This window comes from Maylandia zebra, linkage group LG13 (genome assembly GCF_041146795.1).
Source record: "Maylandia zebra isolate NMK-2024a linkage group LG13, Mzebra_GT3a, whole genome shotgun sequence".
In the NCBI taxonomy this organism is placed as follows: Eukaryota; Metazoa; Chordata; class Actinopteri; order Cichliformes; family Cichlidae; genus Maylandia; species Maylandia zebra.
Window position 1 is genome coordinate 2,369,975 of NC_135179.1, and position 10,897 is coordinate 2,380,871.

The 10,897-nt window shown below is 48.0% G+C and overlaps 2 protein-coding genes across 9 annotated transcripts in view; one reads left to right on the top strand and one right to left on the bottom strand.

The window, feature by feature from the left end:
- The window catches only part of LOC101467782 (bone morphogenetic protein receptor type-1A), a 39,621-nt gene extending 33,141 nt beyond the window's left edge, over nucleotides 1-6,480 (top strand). For 7 of the 8 annotated variants that reach the window (XM_076891396.1, XM_012916213.5, XM_023155703.3 and 4 more), the window contains 10 exons: nucleotides 1,044-1,206; nucleotides 1,293-1,395; nucleotides 1,492-1,591; nucleotides 1,720-1,807; nucleotides 2,436-2,580; nucleotides 2,919-3,111; nucleotides 3,441-3,738; nucleotides 3,815-3,990; nucleotides 4,081-4,229; nucleotides 4,585-6,480. In XM_076891396.1, the coding sequence (XP_076747511.1) occupies nucleotides 1,044-1,206; nucleotides 1,293-1,395; nucleotides 1,492-1,591; nucleotides 1,720-1,807; nucleotides 2,436-2,580; nucleotides 2,919-3,111; nucleotides 3,441-3,738; nucleotides 3,815-3,990; nucleotides 4,081-4,229; nucleotides 4,585-4,710 (1,541 nt within the window). In that variant the 3' untranslated portion in view covers nucleotides 4,711-6,480. The remainder of the gene's footprint in view (nucleotides 1-1,043; nucleotides 1,207-1,292; nucleotides 1,396-1,491; nucleotides 1,592-1,719; nucleotides 1,808-2,435; nucleotides 2,581-2,918; nucleotides 3,112-3,440; nucleotides 3,739-3,814; nucleotides 3,991-4,080; nucleotides 4,230-4,584) is intronic. The other variant, XM_004575769.5, reaches the window with a different exon arrangement.
- Nucleotides 6,481-7,623: 1,143 nt separating this feature from the next.
- Nucleotides 7,624-10,757, bottom strand: rps27a (ribosomal protein S27a). Its single transcript, XM_004575775.4, has 6 exons — nucleotides 10,665-10,757; nucleotides 10,491-10,555; nucleotides 10,049-10,103; nucleotides 9,175-9,260; nucleotides 7,892-8,023; nucleotides 7,624-7,808 (listed from the first exon to the last, which is right to left on the bottom strand). The coding sequence occupies exons 2-6, from the start codon at nucleotides 10,536-10,538 to the stop codon at nucleotides 7,659-7,661; spliced, it is 471 nt and encodes a 156-aa protein (XP_004575832.1). The 5' UTR covers nucleotides 10,539-10,555; nucleotides 10,665-10,757; the 3' UTR covers nucleotides 7,624-7,658.
- Between the last annotated feature and the right edge of the window lie 140 nt (nucleotides 10,758-10,897).

Sequence of the window (10,897 nt, forward strand, 5' to 3'; positions counted from 1 at the left end):
GTCCAAACATGTGAGAGCGAGAGGCGTTCCCCAAAGAAAACGAACAGGAAGCAAGTGATGACATGTGCTGCGAGGCGTCGCAGACGCACGCTTTCACAACTTCAGATAATAAAAACAGGAAACAGACGATAACTGAAGAGCTGAGAGAGACGATCCAGCTGTTCTGCATCCAGGTGTTTGTTTTACCCCGTCACATGATCGCATGATCAGTTTCTTTGAGGTGATTTTGCTCAGGATGAACTTTTGTGTTGCTCTCGGAGGGAAACGGAAACGATCAGCACATGAAAGCTGTGATTCGGTAACAGCGACTCTCGGGGAGGGGCAGGGGGAGGGCGGGACTGGAGGTGAGCTACCAGCAGGTAGTTCATGTCCAGGCATGACGGCGTGCACGTCCACATGCCGTCTTTACTCTGAGGAAGGAAGGAAGGTGACGAGGTGTTTGAAAGTGATCTGAAAGACAAATACAGGAGGAGGAGGAGTAACGTGAAGGAGAGCGGTGGCGTCAGCGCAGAAGGAGGCGCGGGGATTAGAGGAGGACTGAGATAAAGAGCAGACAGCTGATAAGAACCATCGTCCCCGTCTCTGCCTTTGATCCTCTCTCTGAAGGCGAGCCGCCACTCATACCGTCACTGTCATTATATTAATGCTGTATCCTGTATATATCGTACATACTATTGTTTGAGTACTTACGATTGTTTTTTTTGTACTTTTTATATTTTACATTTATATTTATTATTGAATCTTGCACCAAGGGAGTGGCACTCCAATTTCGTTGTACTCTGTACAATGACAATAAAGGCTATTCTATTCTATTCTTCTATTCTATTCACTCGCGCCCATAAAAACCGTCAAACTTTATTTCTGCTCGGCGATCTCCGACCCGCCGTCTTGTTTGCTGTGGTCCTTATACGGAGCCGTCCTGCTCCTGCTGTCGTCAGCTGATGGAGGAGAATGTTTCACCTCCTGCAGGAGTCACTCCGAGCTGCTCTCAGCCGTCACCAAAGACTAAAAAATGTTTTAACTTCTGTTTGTTTCGTGTCCAGCCGCAGGTCAGAACCCGGACCACGTCCTGCAGGGGACGGGGGTGAAACCCGAGGCCCGGCGCCCTGGCGACAGCCCCACCATCGCACCTGAGGACCTCCCTCGATCCCTCAGCTGCTACTGCTCGGGTCACTGCCCGGACGACGCCATCAACTACACCTGCCAGTGAGTAGAAGCAGCGCAGTAGAGTCTGTCACTGCTGAGTAGAGTCCTCGTTGCTCCATCATGATGATGATGATGTCTGTCTTCAGGACGAACGGTCAGTGTTTCGCTATCATCGAGCAGGACGAGCACGGAGATGTGCAGCTCACCTCCGGCTGCATGAAGTATGAAGGCTCTCACTTCCAGTGCAAGGTGAGCCGGTCTGTGTGGGCGTGTCTGTCACTTTTCTCGCCTCTGTGTCTCCTCCCTCCTGACCTGCTGTTGTGATTGGCTCCGTTTGCTCGGCAGGACTCCCCCAACGCTCAGACCAGGAGGACCATCGAGTGCTGCAACACAGACCTGTGCAACAGAGACCTGCAGCCCACGCTGCCCCCGCTGGCCCCCACCGGTAACGTGGAACACAGATGCAGGTGTGAAGCAGGTGAGCTCGTGAAGCCGCACAGGCGACTAATGTGTGTGTGTGTGTGTGTGTGTGTGTGTGTGTGCGCGTGTGTGCGTGTGTGTGCGCGCGCGCAGAACGAAGCCCCCACTGGCTGGCCTTCCTGATCTCCATGACGGTCTGCTGCTGCACGCTGATCTGCATCACCGTGGTTTACTACTACAGGTAAGAGCTCACCTGGCAGCGACCGGCACACCTTCGAGTCAGCAGAGACTGTTGGACCTGCTGCTGTCGGCGGGGAGAGGCGGCGATGCAGACTTCAGTTTAGTTGGAACGCAGACATGTCTGTAGCTCATTGGCTTTCACTTCCTGTTGATGTCTGATAGGACGATAGCCGTGCATAAATCACCTGACGTGGGCTGGTGTAGTGAATTCTTACTGCTCGTAATGATCAGTCACTAAATGGTTCAACCAGCACACAACACACACTAACACATCCAAGGCAATAATGAAGTAACTAACAGCAACATCAGGAAATCACATGTGAAATGAATACGAGTAAAATCAAAATAATGTGACTGAAAGTGAGCAGAAAGCAAAACTGCAAATATTTCATGTCAAATTTGAGCCTAAAAAAAAGACGTCAAGTTAAAGAGAAAGTGCTCCTTAGCTCAGGCTTTTATTTTGGAGTCATTCTGAGAGTAAAACTGACAGCTTCCTGTTTACATTTTCTTCACTTTTACCTGTAGTAAACACACACAGACATTTTTATTATGCTCACTTTGGACCCTTTTGTAAAACTGTTGATGAATCAAACTGAGATGCGTGTGTGTGTGTGTCTGTCTGTGTGCAGGTATAAGTTTAAGAGCGACCGGCAGCGGTATCATAAGAACCATAAGGACCAGGAGCACGATGTCTTCATCCGGGAGGGCGAGTCGCTCAGAGACCTCATTCATCAGTCTCAGAGCTCAGGCAGCGGCTCAGGGCTCCCCCTGCTGGTAGGAGCTACAAACACACCTGCTCTGATTTAAAGAACAGTCAGCACCAGCAGTGACTTTACTTTGTTCTCTATTAGAATTTATTTTTGTTTCTTTGAGTTTTATTTTATCTGGTAGTTTCAGTTTGATTACAAGTGAAGGTTGTTTCACCTGTGATGTCATCGCTGTCATTGATAAAAACGGCGACGCTGGCTGCGGCGGAGGACGCTCGAGGGTCAAAGAAGAGGCTCACACACTAATACAGAGCTTTGTTTTTAAAACGGGTCAAAGGTCACAGACCACGTTAACGACCAGGAAACTCGGAGCGCCCTTCTGAAACTTCCTTTCTGCGTCCTCAGGTGCAGCGGACCATCGCCAAGCAGATCCAGATGGTACGTCAGATAGGAAAGGGGCGGTACGGCGAGGTGTGGCTGGGCCGCTGGAGGGGAGAGAAGGTCGCCGTAAAAGTCTTCTTCACCCGAGAGGAAGCCAGCTGGTTCAGGGAGACGGAGATCTACCAGACGGTCCTGATGAGGCACGAGAACATCCTCGGTAGGCTCGTGCGCCAAACACGCCCGCGTTCTCACGAAGTTACGGTGCAGGTCATGTGACCCGCGGTAAGCGAGTCGTGGGTTCTGAGCAGCTTTATGATGCCGTCCAAGCCCGAGGACTCAGAGCGTTCAACACGCCAATTTTGATTATGCACGGCGCCGCTGCCCAGCAGAAACAGCTGAACGATTATTTCAGCTTCATGAAAGTTCAGAGTGTCGGAGGAGAGAGACCGCGTTAACCACGGGCCAATAAGAAATGGTCTCCGGGTGCCTGAGGCGAATATAAAGTAAATAATGTCAGGTGGATGTTTTTACCTTCCTCCTTTGCAGGCTTCATCGCGGCGGACATTAAGGGCACGGGCGCCTTCACGCAGCTCTTCCTCATCACAGACTACCACGAGAATGGCTCGCTGTACGACTTCCTGAAGCTGACCACGCTGGACACGCAGGCGCTGCTGCGGCTCGCCTACTCGGCCGCCTGCGGCCTCTGCCACCTGCACACGGAGATCTACGGCACGCAGGGCAAGCCGGCCATCGCCCACCGCGACCTGAAGAGCAAGAACATCCTGATCAAGAAGAACGGCACCTGCTGCATCGCCGACCTCGGCCTCGCCGTCAAGTTCAACAGGTTCGCGTTTGCTCCGTGGTGCATTCTCAGGCTGTTCTGGCCTCAGCTGACCTAACCTCTCGTTGTGTTGCCATAGTGACACGAACGAAGTGGACATCCCCCTGAGCACCCGGGTGGGGACGAGACGCTACATGGCCCCCGAGGTCCTCGACGAGAGCCTCAACAAGAACCACTTCCAGGCCTACATCATGGCCGACATGTACAGCTTCGGACTCATCGTCTGGGAGATGACCCGACGCTGCGTCACCGGGGGTACGCACAAACAAACGCACACTCACACACACACCAGAAGAAGAACGTCAGCCGCTGTTGGGCGCGTCAGCCGCTCTGACGTTAATACAGGTGTTGTTTCCTGTGCAGGTATCGTGGAGGACTACCAGCTGCCGTACTACGACACGGTGCCCTCTGACCCCTCGTATGAGGACATGCTGGAGGTGGTGTGTGTTAAGGGCCTGCGGCCGACGGTGTCTAACCGCTGGAACAGCGACGAGGTGAGGCTCGGACTACTTCCTGTCTGCTTTGTCTCTCTCCCGACTGTCGAGGATGTTTGTTTTATTCCAGCCTGATGGGAAAGTTCGAGCTTTTGATTCAAAACAGCAGCCAATACCAGGACTACTTCCTATCTGACCTAACCACCAAACGTATTCCTCCGCTGACCTGTCGCCGGTCTCTTTCTGCCATCCTCATGTCTGAACTGTGTGTGCGGATAAATACGTTGGCGATGCGGTCAGACAGGAAGTGTTCCCGTGCCGGCGGCAGAGAGTTGGGTGTCACAATGATGGTGTCAGAGCGGCTGTGTTCTCGTGACTTCCTGTTCGTCCTTTAACGGCGTGTTTGTGTCCGCAGTGCCTCCGGGCCATGCTGAAGCTGATGTCAGAGTGCTGGGCTCATAACCCCGCCTCCCGCCTCACCATCCTCAGAGTGAAGAAGACGCTCGCCAAGATGGTGGAGTCCCAGGACATCAAGATCTGACCCCACCCTCCTCCAGACTCACCTCAACCTCCGCCCCAGACCGCCTCTTCATCAGGGGGATGAAGGGGAGGAGCTAAAAGAGCAAAGGACCCATCTCAGGGCTGAACTGTGTCTCCTCCTCTTTCTCCTCCTCTCTCTGCGCCGAGTGACGCTTTCTGTGAAAGCCAAACAAAAGATACAGACGACTTCCTGAGGGGGGGCGGAGCTTTCATTCCTCATGAATGAACTGAGATTTTTTTTATTTTTTTTTTTTTATTTGAGGACCCACCTCGCCGAGCTTCCTCCACCTCCGCCTGTTTGAAAATGTTTTCTTTGTTTCTCTTCAGGACTGAGTTCTCCTGCCATATTAAGATATCATCTCCACGCTTAGTTGAATATAAGCAGAATAAGGTACTATAATAACATGTGAATTTAAATGTGTAAATAAACGTTATCTTTAGATGCCGTGCCTGCTCGTGAGAGGAGTTCAAACCAGAACACTATGCTGCAGTGGTGTTGACGTCCGGCCGACTCCTCGGAGACGCCGGCGGGAGGTCGCGGGGTCAGCACGGAGACGTCTGCCGTCCTGTTCGTCTGTCTGTCTGATGAAATTTAAAAAAACAAAACAAAGTGGCGCCAAACCCGAAGAAGACCTTCACGAAAATCTCAGCGACGTAACCGCTTTGAAAGGGGACTTATTCTGCTCAGAGTGGCTTAGTATGATTAACCCTTTGAAATAGTACTCTTTTGTCTCACACAGCTCACTGTCTTCTGATTGGCCACCTTCTGGAAGCCAGCAGAGGGGCAGTACCTTATGTTCGAGAGTTCCTCCACCTCTTGCTGGCGTAGATGAACTGTAAATCTGGCTTATTTTATTTTTGAAGTAATCCGGTTTTATGGGATATTTGCCCTTTTTAAGGCCCACCTCCCAAAGCCTGACTTTATTCTGATTAGCCAGGTTCTGGAAGACTGCCGAGGGGTCGCTTTATCACTCCTTTTTAAAGCAGTGTAATAAATTTGACTGCAGCTCGTCTGCAGGGCAATTGTGAGCCATCGGGGTTGAATTATATTTAAGACTTTGATTTCATTGACTCTGGACCAACCCTAGCGCGGCCCCTGTGGATGAGGAAGTCCACAGAGGGGGGCGTTGTTGAGGTTTGGACTCAACAAGACATGGATTATTTTTACATAAGTTTATGTCATCATATGAAACTGCATACAGTCAAGTTGGTCGTTATGTGAGTCAGAAAGTAAGAAAGCAGAACAGGTCCCCTTCGAGCTGATTGGCTTATTGCTGGTGAGTTTTCTTTAATCATTAGGAATATTTGGGAAACTGGTTCCGGATGTTTTTAGCCTAGCTTAGCACAAAGACTGGAACCTCGCCTCATCAACTCTGGATGTGTTTATAGGGTTTCTCGGACACGTAGAAATTAAACTGTAAGAATTGCTGTTTTAGCAGCGGTGCCACTAAGCTAACAGTTTGTGCTAAGCTAGGCTACGGTCGCTGTTAGCGGTTTCGTGTCGGCGGCAGTGGGTTCGCATGTTGGCTGCTCGTGAATGAGGCTAACGTTCGTACAGCAGCTATTTAAGCAGTAACCTTAGTGTGTCTGTAATTAAAGCTCAGTATAGAAATAATCTTGAATATGTAAAAGTCTTTTTGTTTCCTGCTGTTGGTGTTTTGTACAGCATCTGGTATGGTGCCTTATGAGTTTACCAACGAAATGAAAACTCTATATACAGTCTGTCCAATGTACCGATTTTTAAATAAATACTCTTATTTTAGTACACAAAGCCACAGCGTCGCTCTGCTTCTTTCACACCCGAGCTTTTACTTTGAAAATCCTGCATTTAATCCCTTTTTTGTTTCTACCAGCAAAAGAAATTTGGGATTGACTTTTCTCATTTTACTTCTCATGTTGTCAGTGTGCTAATATTCAGAGATTTAGTCAAAATTAAAATAGTAACTTATTACATTTCAACTTTTACCAACTCAAACTTTGTAACTTCCCATTTGAAGTTATTCATTTTAATTTATAAAAACTATTGGAGAAAATATTTTATTTCTAATGGAAAACAAAGGTTAACTAATAAATATCACTAATACAATTTTCAGGTAATTCAGATTTATTTAAAAACATACCTTAAAATCCTATAAAAATCTAGTCAAGATTTTAAATGTTCATTTCCAATAAAGAGATCAACTTTACTACAGGATTCATGTGATCCAAGTTTTAAATTTTGGCATTGACATGGATACTTCAACATTTTAAAAGTTTTAACTTTAAAAATGTTTTTGATCCCATGTCAGTGACAAAATGATCCTGGGACTGAAACTTAAATTTCCATTTAAGTTTTGAACTTTGATTCTGAAACTTGTTGCATTAGAATTAATATTTAACTTAAGTTTATAATTTTGACTAAAGAATTACTCAAGTTTTTTGTAGTTTCAACCTTAAATCGTACTAATACAGATTAACCCTGATTTTACAGTCAGTTTTGGTTTCATCTAAACTTTGTCGTGAGCTTCCAAATGTTCTGTTTGTTGATTCTGCAGGAATCTCCAGGTGATCACTCGCTGAGCAGCCTGGTCATGTGACAACTACAGGTGGTGAACAGCTGTGGTGCGTTTCCAGCTGTGAGCAGTTAAAGCAGTGTCACAGTGACGTTGGTATCAAAGTGCCACCATATCCGCATGACGAGGTTTTAACAAGTCAAACTGCAGTGCAGCACGGCCTTTCCACTACTTTAGTTTTGATGACCTGCGAGTAATAAACACCTGAAACTCTGGAGAACGGGCTGACATCAGTAAATCTGGCTGTTCACATGAGCTGCACGTGTCCGAGGCCTCTCACGTCACAGAAAATACGACTTAAAGCTCAAATCTGAAATTAGCGACGACCCGTTTAAACTACTTTAACAGAAACACAGTCACCATTTTTAGTCAAACATTTCTTTATTTATCATCCTGTCTACTTGTCCTCGGGTTTGTTGAAGCAGTAGGTGAGGCAGCACTTCCCGCAGTAGTGACGGTCAAAGTGGCTCGCCATGAACACGCCGGCGCCGCACTCGTCAGCGGGGCACTCGCGCCTCAGCCGGTGGATTTTACCGTTCTCGTCCACCTGAAGGAGGAAAAGTGTTGGTTTTAATGAAACCGAAAATGCACAAAACTCAAACTCCAGCGCATCTCCGGTGGCGTTTTTACCTTGTAGTATTTGAGCACGGCGAGCTTGACCTTCTTCCTCTTGTGCTTGTTCTTCTTGGGGGTGGTGTAGGACTTCTTCTTCCTCTTTTTGGCACCACCGCGCAGCCTCAGCACCAAGTGCAGAGTTGACTCCTGAAAACACCAAGAAACAGGCGTGAGAGGGACGCCAGACGACACAAACGCGTAAAAACACGCCCGAGTTTGAGACTTGAATTTAACGCCGCCCCTTAGATGGGTCAGGGTGACAGGAAACCAGGGAGAACCTGGCAGACACAGCTGATGTTGCTGCATCTAATTCATGCCTTCAAACAAAAGTCACAAAACAACAAACTTTATTTATACAGCACATTTAAAAGCCAGTGGTGTACCAAAGTGCTTAACATGCAAGAGAATAGGATGAAGTAACCGGGAAGGATGACTGCTATGGCAAGGTACCAAAACATGCTGGCTGAATGGCATTAAAACAAAAGCAGAAGAAAACTAAGTGTAAAGGATAAAACAGTCAAATGATTAAGAATAAGCCGAAGATAAGAAGCATTAAGCTAACAAGCGTTAACTGGTAGAAAAGGCGAGAATAAATAAGTGGGTTGAAGGAATGGATGGAATCAGACTCGCGTATAGCGATGGAGGTTATTCCATAAATCGGGTGCAGCCAAGGCAAAATTCCTTGGCTGCACCCGAGCACAGTCCTGAAGGTGGAAACCGCTGAAGGCAGCACAGCCTGTGTGGGATCCACTGAGGATTCAGACTGGAGGTTTAAGCCTGCAGGACTCATTTAAGCCACCGGGGGGGCAACAGACTCCAAAGCTGACCCAGTTACCAATTCCAGACCTGGATTTTCCCCCAAAAGTCAAATGAAAACCGGATTCCTGTCATCTGGACCTCCTGTGAGCCAACGCTGCCTCACGTCACGAATCTGTTTCTAGTTCCAACTGTTTGAATCTGAGGCCTCAGTAACGACACGTCCCACTGCAGAGCCAGTTATTACAGCTCAGACTCAGAACCACAGAGCTTTGGTCTGAATTTATGAACCAACTGCTCCAAAGAGCTTCTGATCCAGATGTTTTTATTCCAACATCTGTCCAAATGCAGCTAGAAGCTAGAATTGATCTAAACCCTGCTCTGGGAACTCGATTAAACCCAAAATAGAGGTAAAATTAAAAAACACAGCAACAGCTCATCAGATGACCTTTGAATGACGCTGGCTCTAAATCTCAAACTGAACTCTGAGTCCACATTTACAGAAAAGCCTTCATTTCTCTGGGGCGGCGTTCCCGGCTCACCTTCTGGATGTTGTAGTCGGAGAGCGTGCGGCCATCTTCCAGCTGCTTCCCGGCGAAGATCAGCCTCTGCTGATCGGGAGGGATTCCTGCAGAGAGCAAACACCAGCTGATCAGGATCATCACTGAACCCCAGTAATCAATCAGCACTTGAACTTCCTGTGCTTTGCTGCATACATTTGGTTTCTGGACTCTCACACACACACACACACACCTCAGAAACGCAGTATGGTTGAAGCTCCGCCTCCCTGTGACAGCACGTTTTAAATCACTGTCCCGCTTGTTGAACATATCTGTGACTGTAAATGATTTTGACAGTGACGCTCGTGTGTCAGCTTCATGGTGCTGATGGCTGATGATGGCGAACACATTTCACCTATTTAAATACGGCGGCCCGAACGCTTCAAACACTGACACGATTATTTTAATCACCAACCACCCTGCTGTCTCTACACAGCTGCACTTCTGTTCGTCCCACAGGAAGTTTCACTCACATTTAAACATCAGTTTGTCCTGGTTATTTGACACTTATGCTCCTGTAAGTGTGCCCCGTACACCCCCGTAATGATGCTTTCCAAGCCCTCAGTATGCATCTGTAAGACCGACCATCTCCCTCACGGACTCCTGCTGCGGTCTGTGATCTATAAACAGTCTGAACTACGACCCCTGACAGCTCACACGTGATTTCTGAAGAGTTCTTATTTCGAGCAGTCTGTGTTTCTCTACAAACACGAAGCTCATCACGTGTTTTCAGGTAAACACAGGAAGCTTCGTTGCAGCTCAGCCTCCCACATTCACCTGTTTTAGGATAAAAACGCCTCCTGGCCTGATGATGCACAAAGTAATAGAGTAAAAGTAATCAGCCAGGCTCACTCACCCTCCTTGTCCTGGATCTTGGCCTTGACATTCTCGATGGTGTCTGAAGGCTCAACCTGTGGAAGCAGAGAGGACAGGTGAGCCGGGACAGCACGCGCTTCCGGTCAAAGCTCTACTCACATGCAGATTACAACTCTTTAAACACGAATGACACATTCACTTTTATGAACTAACTACAACTAATCAGGGGTTTACGAGCACGGCACTAAGCTGCTGCGCCCGCTCCACGTGTTTACACTGCCCTGGATAGCTTAGCCGTTAGCCTTCGGTACAGCGTCACTTTACGGCCTGATACCGCCTCCAAACACACGGCTGCAGTTAACACACAGCACCTATCAGTTACGTGTACAAACGGCCGCTCTAATCTAGTTCCACAATAAGTAAAACTCGGGTTAACGGCAGCCCGTGAACGCCGCTGCCCTCCATCACAGCCCGTCACCCACCTCGAGGGTTATAGTCTTCCCCGTAAGGGTTTTCACGAAAATCTGCATCCTGGCGTTCAATCCACCTGCACGGGAAGACACACAGGACACTTTAGTCTCTGCTGGAGCCCAAACGTCAGTTTAAAAGTGCCGATTTTTAACAAAAACCCGTCAAAAAACAGAGCGCGAGCTTACCACCGGTCTGCTCCTAATGGCGGATCATGAGAAGAGGGCTTTCCTCTCCAGACACGGGGTTTTCTGCACGCGTTCGCAGGGGTTAGGGTCGCCGTTCCGGTGCCTGATCAAAAATACAACGCAAACACTATATTTAGTCATTTTCTGGCGTCTTTTTTTCTCCCACGTATTTTTTTAGTGCTAATGTCGATTTTCTTTACACTTTAATGATCATTTGGATGATTATTTAAAGA

Coding starts and splice junctions, on each gene's coding strand:
- rps27a (XM_004575775.4), bottom strand. CDS start 10,538: ATGCAGATTTTCGTGAAAACCCTTACGGGGAAGACTATAACCCTCGAG. Junction 8,024..9,174: donor CCGACTACAACATCCAGAAG/GTGAGCCGGGAA, acceptor TGGTGTTTTCAG/GAGTCAACTCTGCACTTGGT. Junction 7,809..7,891: donor CCGTGCTCAAATACTACAAG/GTAAAAACGCCA, acceptor TTCCTCCTTCAG/GTGGACGAGAACGGTAAAAT.